Source organism: Parasteatoda tepidariorum, chromosome 3, assembly GCF_982258835.1.
Source record: "Parasteatoda tepidariorum strain Cologne lab strain chromosome 3, Ptep-v5.0, whole genome shotgun sequence".
In the NCBI taxonomy this organism is placed as follows: Eukaryota; Metazoa; Arthropoda; class Arachnida; order Araneae; family Theridiidae; genus Parasteatoda; species Parasteatoda tepidariorum.
This window is the reverse complement of record NC_141757.1, coordinates 80,356,267-80,373,486: the sequence shown is the minus strand read 5'-3', so window position 1 is coordinate 80,373,486 and position 17,220 is coordinate 80,356,267. Positions and strand designations below refer to the sequence as shown.

General features: G+C 26.0%; 1 protein-coding gene across 4 annotated transcripts in view; it reads right to left on the bottom strand.

Moving 5' to 3' along the window:
* Positions 1-11,590: 11,590 nt before the first annotated feature.
* LOC107450904 (protein eva-1 homolog C) overlaps positions 11,591-17,220 on the bottom strand; it is a 35,346-nt gene continuing 29,716 nt past the window's right edge. Inside the window, exons 7-9 of one of the 4 annotated variants that reach the window (XR_015432754.1) lie at positions 16,955-17,119; positions 12,812-13,624; positions 11,591-12,493 (exon numbers count right to left, since the gene is read on the bottom strand). Coding sequence is in view for 2 of the 4 variants with exons in the window: in XM_016066843.5 (XP_015922329.2) it covers positions 13,311-13,624; positions 16,955-17,119 (479 nt within the window). In the remaining 2 variants the exon portion in view is untranslated. Of the gene's footprint in view, positions 13,625-16,954; positions 17,120-17,220 lie in introns of all 4 variants that reach the window. The other 3 variants (XR_015432755.1, XM_016066843.5, XM_016066844.5) reach the window with 3 other exon arrangements.

The window sequence follows — 17,220 nt, the reverse complement described above, 5'->3', positions numbered from 1 at the left end:
AAATTTTTATAAACTTAAACTTTTCACACATTAAATTATTGTTGCCTTTTTATTAATATACATTTCTAGTTGAATATATACTCCTTAATTCTTTATAGTATTTTGGACCTTAATTTTTCATAAGTTTTAATTATTCATTAAAAGTATGTCAAAAATTATCAGATTTTGAAATTAAGTTAGATTTCTAGAAATATATATTTTTTTGTAACATCTGCTGCATACACAAGGCTCCCAACTTTCTAAGCTTTTTGTAAAAATTTATTCCAGTGGTACCTAAATTTTTGCTTTAATGTATAATTTTTTATTAGTTTGAACTTATTTTTCACACCAATACATATAAATGATTGAAAAGTTCATATACAGCGCTATTTTGTTCCTGCACTATTGGTGAGAAGCTTTGAAAGTGTTAGCAAAATTACCAAAATTCTGAAAGCTTTTATTATTAAAAGTCTATCTCTATACAAAACATTTTTCAAAAAGCGTCAACTTAGTTGGCAGGTCTGCATACAATTAATTACTAACAAAACAACATAATTTTTTTTCTTTATAATAATTTGCGATCAGCTATTTTTGAATCAAACTTAAAATTAAAGGAGGCTACATTAGGATACAAACCATGAGATAATTTAATTAATATAATTTTTTCTAATAATATAATTTTAGAAAAATCAATATTTAATAAGAATTATAATAATTAATAGCAAAAATAATGCCTGTCAGCTTATGCGATTTTAGAACCGTTTCAAAAAAGAAACTTAGAAAAAATTAATATTAGACAATAACTTCTTTATTTAATAGTATGACATAGTGTTTAATGACAGACGATAATTTGAATCTTAACTGTTATATGGTCAATTCACAAAATGTTGTGAAAAACAATCTTGATTATTTAAAGAAAAAAAAGGAATCCCAAATCATGATTAGTTAAATTCAACCAATTTTTTATACTTTGAAAGTTATTCAAACATAAAATAATGATTTTAACAGTTTGTAAATAACTACTTAAATCAAGTGTTATTTTAGGTACAGTTTATTTTTCTAGCCAACAAAATATTCTTTAAAAAACTATAATTAAATCTCAAAGTACTTAAAAAAACTTGGGCAATTTGTTTTTATATTTACTTATTTAATATTTTACTTATGTTTTCTGAGATAAATAATTCTGATTAATTAATTTTATTTTAAAATTTCATTAAACTCTCCATAAATGCATTGCATATTATGTGTATCTCCAAAAACACCAGTATACACTAATAATTTGTGTAAAAATGTTTGCATCTGTTGGTTATCTTTAGATAAAATCTTCATCATGAAAAAGTTTATATATATTAAAAAATGAACTTAATCTTATTGATTAAAATAAATAAATATATTTAATTGTATCTGCAAGAATATGACTGTTAAACTTCTATATTTATATTGCGTAGCAAGACTATCACAATATTTAAACAACTGCATAAAAAGTCCTGTGCCTAAAAAAAATCACACTGTATCTATCATACAACATTACATGTAATTGATAACCACATAGCATAAATATTTCAAGAAAGGGGGAAATTTAAATAATGGTTACAAAATATAGTGCAGGTTTTTCTAACTAATCAAATATGTCCATATAGTCAATTGTAATACTTATTTCAATTACTGTATGCGGAAAAATTTCTCTAATAAAGACACTACTGTTTTTGTAATTTATTGTGAAAATTTTTATTTTACTTATTTTTTTTTTAAAGTATTACTATAAAAAATTATTTCCAGCTCTAACAATGAACTAAATACATTTTGTTTGCTTTATTTACCTTTTAAAAATGATACTTATGTAATACTTAAATTGATTGAATTAATACCTGAAATGTATCAATATATTGAAATCATTATATTGATCTTAATGACTTTTTAATTTATGTGGTATTCAAAATTTATTTCAATGTATGCATTTGATAAAGAGTTTCTTTTAACCTTTACTCAATACACATTAAAATGCATTTAATTAAGTTTTGTTTTCATGTTTGATTTATTGCACATAAACGTACTTAACAAATTTGTATGCCATTTATTGTTGAAACATAACAATTTTTACTGTTGTTTTTATTTGAAATGTGTATTCAATAGTAAATTCATGAGCTCTATGTTTTTATATTAAGTACAAAACTCAATATAGTGAGAAAATTGTTACTTAAAATATTGTAAAATGTGTATTTAACTTCTTACATCAGTGTGAAGTTGTAATTCAATATTTTCTTAATTATGAAACTAAATTGGGATAGTTTATTTTTGCATCTAGTCCACTACCCTTCTTAAATTTGTTGCAGTGCATTTATTTTGACAAAATAATGCATAATTAAAGTTTTTTTTTTAATTCAAATTTTGCTGTTGGATGTCAACAATGTACAGTTTTATTTATTTCACTGAAGAAAATTGAGAGAATTTTAAGAGCTTTGTTGTATTGTTCGTGTGTGTGTAGTATTATGAACAAATTCTTGTTTAAAACAATGTTGCATTTATTGGAAACATCATTTTATTACATTGCAAGGACAACATATTCACCTTAAAGGTTTTGAGGCCGGTCCTTGTTTATAAGAATACATTAATTATTAAATTTTTTCATAAACTGCTCTTTTGAAGAACAATTGTGATTTTTTTTCTCCATCTTAACATATGTTTTCAGTGCAAATAATCAAACTATGTGTGGAGGCTATTTGCATCATAGTTGTCTAATGCAATTGTTAATAGTATTTAGATTTTGCAATCGAAAGTGATAAATATATTTTGAATATAAGGGCCGCTTACTCTATAGTTGGGTAAAATACAGGCATGTGATTCTTCCTCTAATTCACAGAATTCCGCGAATCTCAAGGCTCTTGATTTGTGTGAACTTTTGCAAATCAATTAATTTATATTCTGATAAAATTTCCATTAATCTGAAATTTAATTTTTTCTTCCGGAGATTTGTTAGAGAAAAATACAACTTCAGATAAACTTCAAGAACAGAGACTGAAAACAAAATTCCATTATAACTTCGGCTAAAATTAACGATTAAAAACTAACTTTGGTTAAAAACTACTGAGGCAAACACAGAAGTATACAATTAATGATCTAAAAAATAATTCTGAAATGGCAACCATTAAGATCTTTTTATAATCAATCATTTCTCAGTTATTGCCATAGATTTCACAATTATTTTTTATTTATTTATTATTATTATTATTTATTTATTTATTTATTTTTTTTTTTTTATGTGATGACAATTTTTAAAGTGTGAAAAAGGAGGAATATGTAATTCTTTCAATTATTATATTCTTTTATGTATTAATGAGAATTTTTTTTTCTTTTTTTAAATTTTACTTTTGTGCATAAAAATTAGTCTTTTATCTTCGATGTAAGAAAAAAAATAAAGCACTAAAAAAAGAAAACGAACCTATATAGAAAAAAATATCTGATAATTTCTTCCAGCAATCACATGTCTGAAAATAGATTATCAAGTTGATTTATTCATTTAAATTGTAACAATCATGAGTCGGGTGGTTTCTTTCAAATTATTGGATTCAATCTTTAAACCACTGATTAAAATAACTGAAACTTAATCAACGAATTTCAGCCACCAAATAAAATACTTCACATTTACTGATTCAATCAGTCAAATAAGTGTTGATTCATAATACATTAACCACAATTACCGCTTGGCTTGTGTGGATAATTCATAAACATTAATAAATTAAATATTTGTACAAATTTTATTTTAAAACTATCCTATAATTTATTTTTATTTATTTATTTTTTAACAGTTGCTTACTGAAATATCTTAATATTTTTTACAAAACTTATATTTTAATTCATCAAATATCATCTTTAGATATGATAAATGTATCTTATTAGACAGCTGTCTCAATTGGCTATTTCCACATATTTAATTTGATTAGTTTGTATTGTTTAAAATATGTTATGCAAAAAATAATAATAATAAATTCTTTGTGTATGTATTTAAATTTTTGTTCTGGTTCTGATGTTAATGTATAATTTTTCAACATACTTGACTTTTACTTAATGCTATTACCATGATTATAGTTTTAATATATTTAGTGAATTAAACGAAAAATTTTTTTAGCCTTTTAGTGTTCAAATTTTGCATTTTTATCTAGATATTAGTTGAGTTTGTAAACTTGTAGATTTTAATTTATATATGTATATTTTTAAATGAACCAATATCTTTTCTGCATCTCCAAATTAGTAATAATGTTATTAAGTTTAATTTTTCAGCATTTAATCAATCTCAACTTTAATTTCATTGATTTGATTTTGTTTTATAAATTTTTGGAAATCTTTATTTGATTAATATTAATCTGTATAGCTATAATTTGTTTTTAAATGAGTTATATAAAATGAGTCATAATATATATAACAAATTCATGATGAAATTTTTTGTAGGGGTAAATATACATATTTTAGAAAAATATCAGTCAATCACTCCTTTTTCGGAAATGATAAGCTTTGGAGCTACAATATATTTCTTTAAGTGAAGAATAAATACATATCAAACGTTGCATATTTATTAAAACTTTATGAACTGTTATAAACTTCTTTCCATACAAAGTATAAATTTAAAAAAATCAATTTTTCTTTACACTATGAATTTTAAAAACTAAACTCTACTCTCACATTGTGCCTCACCTTCTAAATGCTCAAATTATTAATTTTCCATATCAATCTCTCTTTCTCTATAAAATAATTACTAATTTTGCAATAATTTTTTTTAATGTTAAAAAAAAAAATTCATCTGTACTGAGTTTTTCCCCTTCAAATAATCACTAGGTAATATACTTAAGATACGTAAGCATAAGATACATTTAAACTGCAATAACAAATTTTTCAATTTTATTTATTTTTCTAGACCATGCTAACTTTGAAACTACTTTGGTATCTTGCAGCTTCCATGTTTGGTGAATTTTTTTTAATAACAATTTTTTGTCACCAAGTAGGGACACGAAGCATCAAAGATAGTGAATGTTAATTATAACTATTAAAAATAACTATGTGTATTGACAATAACACTATCACTAATAAAATTAAGCCATTTTATTAATTTATAAATAAGCCATTTATTAATTCTAAATCAGGCATCATCTAATCATGTCACAAAGCATAGTGGCATTACAATTTACTGTAGTTTTACACCAATGGTAATAATTCATCTTCATTGTGCCATCAAAAAATTGCACCAAACATTGATGCATGGTACTAAGGTAGACTAATCTTTAATTATGATTTTGATAGTGTTTATTTGAATCACTTTAACTTTGTCTAACATTTCCAGAAGTCTAATTATTTTGTTTCATATTGATTCAGATTAAATTCATATTAAAATAACTCAAGGTTGGAAAATAATTTTATTACATAAGAAATTATGCTTGTAACTTTTATAGACTATTAAACATTTTTTGTATTTAACGTATTAAAAATATCATTCTTAGATTTTTTTTTTTAAATATTTCTCAGCTTTGAAAAAAAAGTAAAAAATTTTTCTTAACTTCGTAAATTTTTATTAAATATCATAACCTTAAAGCCTTGATGTGTTGTAGTTAGTTTCATATGCTGTCGAACAAATTTGTATAGAAACAATTTTAATTCAAAAAAAACTTTTATTTTCTATTTAATTAATATAAATTTCTTTTTAACAATATTTTATTTTCAGGCAAAAATGTGCAAAAAATCATAGATTTTTAGTCAATATATTGATACATTTATACTCAATATATGTAGATCAGTAAAAATTCTTTTTCATGTAATTTACTAGTAAATTTTGATAAATCAGGTAAGAAAAATAAAACTGTAACCTAATGTCCATAATTTAATGAGTTTTGAAATGAATTTACCATATAGCTTTCAAAATAATTTACAAATCAGTTATACATAATAAATATAATTCTTAATGAGTAAACATGAAATAAGAAAAAGTCACTTAGATTTTTTAAAAAAAATAATAATAATAATAAGTAAGGTACTTGTTGAATTTCACTGATTAAGTTCTTATGTAACATATTTTTCTAAAATTACAGGTTCCAAGAAATTATTCACATTTGTGTACAATTAAAAATTTCAATTTATTAAGAATGTCGAACAATTTATTAAAAAAAAAAATTTTTGTCATAAAAAGATATGAAAAATTTACAATTTTTTGACAAAGTTGAATTTTAAATTTACAATTAATGATTTTTATTGCAAATTTGTAAATCATATAGCAAAAAAGTACATAATAATGCATAATTAATAAAATCAGATTTACTTTATTTGACACTGATCTATTAGGAAAGTTTTTCTCAAAATATTTGCGATTTTACTTATAATTTGAAAGAAATTTATTATTTCTTCAACTAATCCTACATTAAAAACTAATTTATCTTAACTTTTTGTAAGAACTCTAAAAGATTTATATATAATGCAAATGAAAATTATTCACTTGTGTTCTTTTCTTTATAAGACTAAAGTCACCCTAAAAATTTATTTTTATTTTTTGATTATGTTAAATTTCAGGCCAAGTTAATAAGCAAAAATGTGTTGTATAATCAATCAACATGTTTATCATTTTATTAAATGGGATTAATGATTTTGTGACTGTGTACATGTATGCGTGTTTTTTACAAAACAGATTAATTAATGTTAAATTGCTAAAATATTTGTATATACTATTGCACTATAGTATGTAGTTACACGTATTATGATATATAAATATATTACTATAGCAATAGAACCAAATGTGTGTAGCACATTGTAAAGTAGACTATAAGTTCACGTTGTTGTACCAGATGGTAAATCTATAGAACAATCTAGAAATGAATGATACATATCAAGAAACCCCAAGAATGCCTTATGTTAATGTAAATTCCTGCAATTCACACATGCAAATTATTCTACAATAAATCTTACACGATGATTGCATGTTATTGTTAAATCACATAAATGTTGTTACAATTATACACTTTGCAGGGGAAGTTTCAGTTTAATGTTCAAATGTATGGTTTTTTATTCACTTGAAAATTTTATAAATATTCCTTTTGGGATGTGTGTATATTTTATACATTGAAAGTAAAAATATCTCTTAAAATTGTATACTTTATGCTGTTAAGTTTTCCTCTATCTGTCCTCTTAAACAAAAGTACCAAGTAAAAACTATTGTTCAATGATAAACCTGTATATTAATTGTCAATGCTAAAGCATTTGTTTTCTATTGTCACAAAGTTGCTTTGATTATTACTTAGTTAAATTTTAATCTACACTACCCTACAATAATAGAAGAGACACTTACAGCTTTTGACCATTTTTTCAAAATTTCTCAAGAGATACTTAGACGATTATTTTATAACTTGAGAGGTGTATAGGTCATACGATTTTTCATACTTAGCAATAAGGTTTAAAGGTTTGAGGGACCAGCAATAAGTTGCAAAAGAAAACAAGTTTTTTTCTAACACCCTATGCCAAAAAGTTAAGCAATAAGCTTGTAACTCGTATCGATTACTTTGGTTGTTATTTGCAATAGCTACATAAAATTTTGAAAACCTCGCTTAATTATTTACGGAGACAAGGACATTTTTAATTTTCAGAAAGAAAGGAAAAAACTAATTTTTTCGTCTTACCTTTTTTGCTCTAACTAATATTCAAAAACAAAATTTTTCAAAACAATTTAAAATTACTAAATTATTGTTTTAAAATTTGAAAAGAATTTGTTAAACACTGAAGAATATGAGTATTTAAAGTAGTTCTTTTATACTGCACATGCGCAGAGAAAAATTTACAAATTTTTTTTCTCCATAATTTTGTTGTGAATCATATTTGGCAACTAATGAAAAAGTCAGATTCAAATATCTTAAAAATTTCAAAAGTTTCTATTAATTTTCTGAATAATTTTAATATTTTTTTAAAGGAAAGTTCAAAATGATAAGAGGTTTTCCACAAACTTCATGTTATATTATGTGATTTGCAATTCTACAAAATGACATTGGAAGCTTTAAACCTTATTAATAGGTATTAAAAAATCTCATGAACTAAATACGTCTTAATTTGCAAAATAATCCTCTAAGTATTTTTCGAGAAATTTAAAAAAAAATATATATAAAAAAACTGAAACTGTTTCTTCCATTATTGTAGGGTAGTTTATATCAAGTTAATAATATAATATATTAGTGTTTATTAGCTACTACAAGTTTTTATTTTTAGAGAAATTAGTTTAAGTAATGTTTACTTGTTTGTAATAAATACGAATTTTGTTATAGTTTAGATGTATGTTAATGTAATGTAGAACTTTAGTTGTAGAAATTTTTGTTTTAAAAATTGTTTAGTATCGATCTAAAACATGAGAATACCACAATTCCATTACTGATTCCATTATCGTCAAAGTAACGATATATAATTATATCGCGATCTATCAAGTGATTATTAAATATGTTGAGGTCCTTATTTTTAGAGCAGAACAAAGCCATATTTGGCAGCCATTTTTTTATCCGAATTTCGGAAATAATATTTGAAGTTAACAAATTTCTAATTAATGATAAATTTCTGTTAGAAATGACAGGTTGGGTAAAAAATAATTTTTATGCAGATTATTTTATTTTCATTGTTGAATACAGTAGGGAACCGATTATCGGGAACGGTCGGGACGATCGCTATTCCGGATAACTGATTTTTCCGGTTTTCTGAATCGCTACAAAAAGCCTTTTTTTTCTATTGTTAAACCCAACTAAAAAGAAAGAAAAAAATTTGGAAATAATCTTAAAAATAAGAAAAAACGATGAAGTAATACACTAATGATTATTTCCAAAATGATGGTAAGGTAAACATCTTTGAAAAAAGAAAGAAAAATCGTAAAACCTTATGAGGAAAAAAAAAATTTTTTTTAAATGGCGAGAAAATGTATTGAATTTCGTTCCGGTATTTTGGTTTTCCGGTTTTCTGATTTCCGGATAACGGGATCTGTACTGTATTATAAAAATAGTACTTTGATGCAGTGTAACTGTAAATTTACTGAATATTTTTTTCTCTTTTGTTTGCATAATACATTTTTCTTCTCACAGTTGCATCTCTCAATGAAAAATTAACCAAAATTAGGTTTAAATGTATCACTACGGAAAGATAGTTTTATACACCTTATACTATTTTATGGCAAATCTATTTAATATTACAATACATCTTGACTTCCAGCACTATGTGCATCTATGCAGGACCATCACTGTCTGTCATACTATGTATTAAATGTGGCATCTGCAATTTTGCAAGCAATTTCCAATTTTTCGGGGTATCCATTTTCATCAATATTCATTAAATTACTATTTAATAACAAGGATGATAAAAAATTACTTTTTTTCTTCTTCAAATTGATATATTTTAACTACTTAACACATTAAGGAAAGAACACATTAAAGCAATAACTCAATTGGATTATTTCTTACTATTGATTGATTCTTAATATTATATTATTATTTAATATTGATATCTGTTATGATTTTAGTAGTTTATTGCTTTTTAAAAAGATATTTAAAAAAAACTATTAACTTGTTTCTTCAGCTACTTCTTATCTTTTATTTTTACTTTTTATATTTATTAATTACATTTCAATTTTCTTTCAAAAATCTTCCCTTTATGTCCTTACAGAAAATTTTACCACATTTAAGAAGATTTTTTTTAAAATAATAATCACTCATCTTATCTATACTATTAACTTGTTAACACTAAATATTTATCTAAAAATATTCATAATCAAAATTTCAATTTTTTATTAGATTTTTTTAACAGGAAAATAGTGGTACAATATATTTAATGTATGTGATTTTTTTTTTATGTAATTTTTGAAAATAATTTATGAATGCACTTTTCTGGATTCTAAATCGTTTATAAATATTTTTTTTTATTCTTTCATAAGTAGTACATGGCTGCCAATTTTTATTACTATTCCTAATTTATAAACATTTTAATTGGCATCAAAATTTCTTTCTAAATCAGATTTTAAAATTAAAAACATTATTTAAAATACAAGCAAGTATTTTTTTTTTTTTTTTTACTCTGTTTATTTCACTTAATTTAACGAAAAATATTTCCTCTATAATATATTCTTTTTTTAACATTATAATGCAAGTTTTAAAGTAATTAAATATTTTTTAATAGTAAAAAGAAATAATAATCTATAGTATTTAAACTAAATTTTGGCTATATCTGTCTAAATTGTTATTAAATGCTCAAAGGTATGATTCTATGCATATTTGTAAGAAAAACTAATGTCAATTTATGAATAAAGCTGAAATCTGTATTCCTTTTTACCCATAACAACGGCTGAAGCTAATTCTGAAAAGAATGTAGTCTATTTTATTAAAAAAAGTCGTAAATGCAAAGTACTTATAGTGATATTTTTCAATAAATACTTAGTTCCCAATATTTTGACATTGGTAAGTCTTACATAAAGTCATTGAATCAATTTTATGCATTGCTTATTTCATATGCTATATTGAACTAGGATATAGTTATATATTGTCTGAATTATTCTCTGCTCAAATTTAAAATTGTTAATTTTCTGTTGCAATTAAGTTTTTTTTTTCAGTAGTTCTCAAATTTAAAAATTTTTAAAAAAAATTTAATTTTTTTTGGTAGTATTTTAGTTTTTATATTTATTTCATAAAAATCTTTATCGTAAGTTTTGGACGTTTTTCTATGTTGTTGATACCATTTAAGTAATTTAAATGTAAAAGCAGTTGGATATAAGCACAGTCAGAAAGACATATCCTAAGAACTATCTATTACTCATACATAAGTACGTAGTTCTCCTACATAACAAAATTAACTATGAAATCCCTAAATATTAAAATTATAAAGGCTTTTGAACTGAGAAATTTCACTACACAAAATTCTATTTCACTGAATTTCAAAAAAATTTTAAGATTATAAATTGAATTAATACTTTCATTCTCTTTCATAAATTTTTGCACCGTAAAAATGTTTAAAATTGCTAACATTTTAAATTGGATAGTAATGATTTCTCAAATATCTGTTTTAAATATGTATTTAATTATACATAGATAAACAGGGAGATTTAATTTTTCTAAAAAATTATAAATGTTCTACTTTTAATATTAGATGTGCTCTTGAATACATTGAGTTGTAAAGTATTTAGTTCAGAGAATAATTCAGATAATTTCCCATTCAATTTATTTTTATTTTACTGAATCTATCATAATGTGCTAAAATTTAGTGAACTAAATAGTGAAGTTTTTGAGCTACTTGGTACTCTACTGAAGTGATCGTAAAACATATCATATACCAGGTTTTAGCTAAACTTTTAAATACTAACAAAGCAGATTGTGAATTTTAGATTAATTATTTAAGTACAAAGGTATTTTTGGACATGTTATTTATTGTATATTATATTTCCTAGTAACTCTCCTACTTATATTCATGCCTTGTAGCTGAAAAAAAAATACCAAAAGAATATAATGTATCGTTATAAATGCTTATATATATATATATATATTAATTGAGTGAGTGAAAACTGCCAATAAATATGTACACTAGAAGAGAGAAAAAGGCATAGCTCTATATAAAATGAAATAGAACATACTGCTTGAATAAATTTAATCAAGTTTATATGAAATTGTTCGATTGTAACAGATATATAGAAAGTCATATAAATAAATTAATTAATGCTTTGCGTTTTATACATTTGTTTATTTTCATTTATACATAACCATGAATTATCATTCTTTATTTAGGTGATATAGTTGGTTAAATTATAAGTAAAAGTCAACTTAAGCAGTAATGAACTAAATTTGAATGAAAATGAATCACTAATCCTGACGCAAAATTCAGATGATTAAGGGAAAACAACACTGTACTACATGAAAAATGTCCTTTAAAAGAAAATAACGAATTTTTGTGGGGTTTCTGTTTACCATGTATCATTTTCATAAAGATCCACATTTTTGCTTGGTGGTATTTTACTAAGGAAAGGCGTTCTCATTGACAGTGGGACCGTTGTCAACTTGGCGAACATTTTGGTGACTTAAGAATTATCTACCTTATCGAAGTTTCGAGGCTCTAGATGCATTAGAAAGCAAAATATCCTGGAATTCACAAGAAACTAGGACCCTTTTCTTCTACGAAAGCGGTACATGGTGGATAATTTTGGATTTTGATACGGGAATCAAACACTTTTTGTTTCTTAGCTAATTAGAACCGCATGATTCCAGCTAAAGGATGGAAAAAAACATTCGAGTACAACGAAATCGACTGTTTAATGTCGAACTTTTATTTAGATTTGATTTTCTAAAGCTTACTTAGCTTAAACATATGTTTAAAAGAAATTCTGATTTCTGTAGAAGCTTAGAGATTGACGTGAAGTTGTGTTAATATGCAACCCATACAAATCTTCTAATTTTAATGGCGTTTTCCAGAAAACTGTACTTCTCATCTCGCATCTCAGAAAGTAAAAAAAGTGCACAACATTGTAAAGTATTCGGTTCTTTATAATTTCAATTAAAAAATGAATCATCTATGAGGTGTTGATGAGATGGAGTGAAACGTATAATTTCCTTAAACATGGTAATTAATTGGGACCGAAATAGCCTGGTCGAGAGGGCACTGGACTAACGTTCATGAGAACGGGAGTACAAATCCAGCCGGGTTGTAAATGTGACTGGTCACAAAGTCCTTCATGTTCCCATAATAAATTATACCTCTGGGGGGTACTGGATTGGAGATCGATCGTTCTCTGGTTCAGGTCAAAATTGCTATCTGTGGATCGAAGTATGAATGAGTTCGCCCTATAAACTGGGGTGACAGAGGTCTAATTCTTGACCATAGATGGCGCCACTGGAAAACAATAACACCCTAAGGTTTTAATGGCCTACAGCAACAACATCGTGATTAAGATTTAAATGGATTGCATGCTCTGCAACTAACTCAAAATTTTAATTTTGAAATTCATTTAGACTCGTAACTTTACAAACTTAGTTTTCCGAAAAAATATCGAAAGAGTCTATACTGTTGTCTTTACTAATTAGAAGTTTGAAAAAAATGCCTTTATTTCAAGCAATATCTGAAACATTGCTTTCGTTTTCTCAACAATAGCATTAAAGTCCTAAATGCACATTAGATATAAAAGGAGACTATTTGTGTCCCTGTTAACAGTCAACCCTTATGCAAAATAATAAATTATTGACTTGGAATCAATATCTACTCTTTTGAATGACACTTAATATAATGCAGAGAATAGAAATCACCCTTGTTCTTTCGTTTAAAAGGTTCTATTTACAAAATTGTCACCTGACCCAACACTTTCAGCTGAAATAATGGTTGAGATCTCTGCCAGTATTAATGGGTGCACGTGGAAGCACATCACTGTCTTTCCTTTTCATGGAAGCCGTGTAATTGTTCACTGGTAGTGGCAGCGGTTCTGGAGGCTCGAACTGGTCCAAATCACTGTCACTGAAAAATTGATCTTCTGTTTCTGGAGTAATGTGAATAACGTTGTCGTCATCTGATTTTGTTCTCATTCTGTTCATGAAAATCCGTCCCGCCAAAACGGTTATGAATAGCAAGAATCCGACACCTAAGCTGACTGTGGTGTATAGAATAAATTTATCTTTATTCCCTGTAAAGGAAAGGCTGAATGAAACTCTGATACCGAAACATGGGGATAAATAATTGCCATTTTGTTCAATGTTAGCTCATTTGGTAACTGGATAAATTAATGATGTTTACATTTGATTGAGCATGCTTTCACAAAGTGCTCCTTAATCAACCAATACCTCCTAGAAGAGAGAAGGCCTCAACACGGAAAAACCATAAACAAGAAATTTGATACTTAAGTAGTCCAAACGTATTGACATCATTTTCCCCACTGCGCAGATTAGTAGCCCGAAAGCAGTGATATCTTTCTTATTTTATCTCCTCTACGCAGTTAATGTTCGGTAATAAATTGATCCGTTCCGAGGCCTTCTCTCTTCTAGGAGGTGTTGATTGACGAACTTAATTATATAGTATTTTCGTAAAAAAGTGCTTTAAAGAAATTGTGGGCTAGCAAATTAATATTTATAAATTATAAAAAAAATATTGCCCAATCACTAATCGATTTATCAAAATTAATAATTTGAGAATAACATAATTTGAGATCATAATCCATGTAAGTACTAAGTTCACAAATACTACTGTATGAACATTTTAGTTTTATTGAAAAAATTATTTTTGGAGAAAATTCTACTCAAAGATTGTTGCATGAATCTTTTTCTTAAATCTCTATATCTGTTTTGATAAATCGATTTTAACTTTTTAACGTATAACTATAAGAAAAATTTGATCCGAATTCATACAAGATTAAACCTAACAAAACGAATTTTAACGTTTTGATAAATTAATATTAGTTATTTCTAATGTGTTTTGCAAATCCACTAATTTTAAGGAGAAAAATGAAGTATAAAAATAAGTGATTCCAAAATTCATTACTCCAAAAATATGATTTTTGATTTTAAAAATATGAAATTTTATCGCCATAGTTAATTTCTAGTTGGCAGTCTTAAGTTCTATGGCATTAAGAAGAGAAGGCTTTCCGGTGTTCAGTGACATTTCTTGTAAAACTAATCCGTCGCCTATTAAATTGAAACTTCGCGTTAATCCCCTACGTGAAGACAGGGTTTTAAGTCTAGAAAAACAATTTTTTTTTTTAAAGAAACTTTGACTGAACAGAGGATATGCTTATCTTATTAATTCAATTAACACCAGTGTACGAAATGTAATTAAGATTAAAAATGGTAAGGTGAAAAATAACTTAAAAGTTGTATAAATTAAATTTTAAATTACAGATATAAAACTAATTTTAATAATATTTCATTCAAAAAAATTGATATTTAGAAGAATTAGTCATGTCATAATCCGGAAACAATGCTAATGAAAATTTAATTCTTGTAAATGAATCCGCTTAAAAAAATTTTAAATCGATGAGAATCTTCAAAATGATCAATAATTATTGAAATTAGTTTAAAATATATGCCTTATCATCTTTAATATCTAATCCTAGCAGGGATCTGTCCAGACATTTTGTGAAAGGTCCGTTTTTCATGAAATTGTGAAAAAATTAGTCACGTTCTTTCAACCAGGGTCCGCTTTTATGAATTTGTGCAAATAGGGTCCGTTATTGCAAAAAAAAACCTTTTTCAAGGAGTTTTTAAATTGTAAAGACATACAAGATTATGCTCAACACTGTAAAAGTATAATTAAAAAAATTAAATTTTAAAAAATAAGCAACAATTGCTGCTTCTAAATTAGAGATGCAACATACAAATATTTGGTATTTAGCCTATACTGCTGAACGCAGAATATTCATTTCGGACGAATAATGGAAGAATCGTCTGCCGAAGACAAAACTTAATTCGTTTACATCCATCTTTCTTGTTTTCTGCCCTGGAAAGGGTTTATTCGATTAACAAAATAATAATGAAGATAAACAAATTTGTGAAGGGTCCGATTAATAGAAAAATCATTTTGTGAAGGGTCCTTTTTTAAGTTAAAATATTTTGTGAAGGGTCCGTTTTTATGAAAAGATATTTTGTGAAGGGTCCGTTAACGGACCCAAATTTCTTCTAAACAGACCCCTGCCTAGTGTTTACAAGGTGATAATAAATAACTTTGCTAACAGTTGGCACTAAAGGATGACATGAAAAGAATGCAATTAAATTTTGTATAATGGAATTAAATTTTGATTCTAAAGAATGGAATTAAATTTTGTATAGTTATGCGCTTAAGAATAGTGATTAAAATTTCAGAATTTTGATATTTTCAAATTAAAACTATTATTGCATTTTTTAAATCATCGAATCGTGATTCTCACATTGAAAAACTTAAAATGAATACGCTAGACAAAGATAAAGAAACGAGGTACATCATACAAAGCACTGTATTTTACTCTTCTAGCCGTTTTCCTCAAAGCACGTTTAATAGAACTGAATCGCTGACTGTCGAAAATTTATCACTCTAATATCTTCATCTTTATCTAGTTCATTTCTGTCTCAATTTTTCAAGCTAAATATTATAATTCCAATTCCGTTTTAAATATTTTATTATGAGAATCGCGGAAATATTTAAACGGAAAAGTAATTGTTCTACTCTTTACACACGAAAGTATCTGTTAAATTTTTTCAAACTCTTTATTTTTAAAAGGTTATTTGTTGTATAAGTCATTTTATAATTTCTCTGAGTTATAAAATAATGTGTTCTGAATTATAAATAGGTTCTTTAGATAGAAAAAAAAGATTTTACTTTCTCCATATTAACAAACGGAAAATTATAAGTCCGGAATATCCTTTTTTACATAGTTAAAGTTTTAAAAAAAACTTACAACCTTTAAATTTGAAATCCTGCAATTTCGGACACAAATGAAACAAAAAATATTCAATATTATTAATTTGTAACTAAATAAATAAGAAAATTGTATACATGTAGAAAGTAAAATCCTTTTTCTCCCCTTAATTTATAAATATACGATAAAGCACTGATAAAAATGCTGTACTGCACTCTTTAATTGATAATTTAGTTACATCAACACAACAGCAGTCTGAAAGCATAGTAATTGAAAATTATTGTTATTTTTAAGGTAGGCACTGATTTTTCATTTTCACCTCGGAAGATGCCGGAAGTGTTGCTCATTTATCGTTGCCCAGTGGACACGTGTGAACCTAAGTCACGTCGTCGAGCAATATTACCCACGCCACACTGCCATAGATACCCGTTTATAGGGTGGACCACAACAGAGAGAGAAAGCCTAAGCGGGATTCGAACCCGCAACCATTGGCTTCACGGTCAGGCACGCTGACCGCTCGGCCGGCTAATTGAAAATTATAACTATAGAATTAAAGCAAGACATTGTTTTATGCTAATTAACTTTGATTAAATAAACTGTCTTTATACTTACTGACGAAATTAAACTTACCTTGGACATATTTATGAGCGGATACCCATCCAGACATAAAACCGACTATCTTCCTTTTCTCTGTCGTACTTCCTGTCTTATAATAATCGATGGGCACCTCATCACTTTGCATTTCTGATTTTAACAAGTCCGATGATTCGGTCGTTCTTCCAATATAATTACCTGCTAAATTTAAAGAAAAAAAAATTTAACATTTGGAGAATTTATTCATGTCTAGCAAGTTTTATAATAAGCTTCTTTTATCTGGAGAGGGAAACAGGTCATTG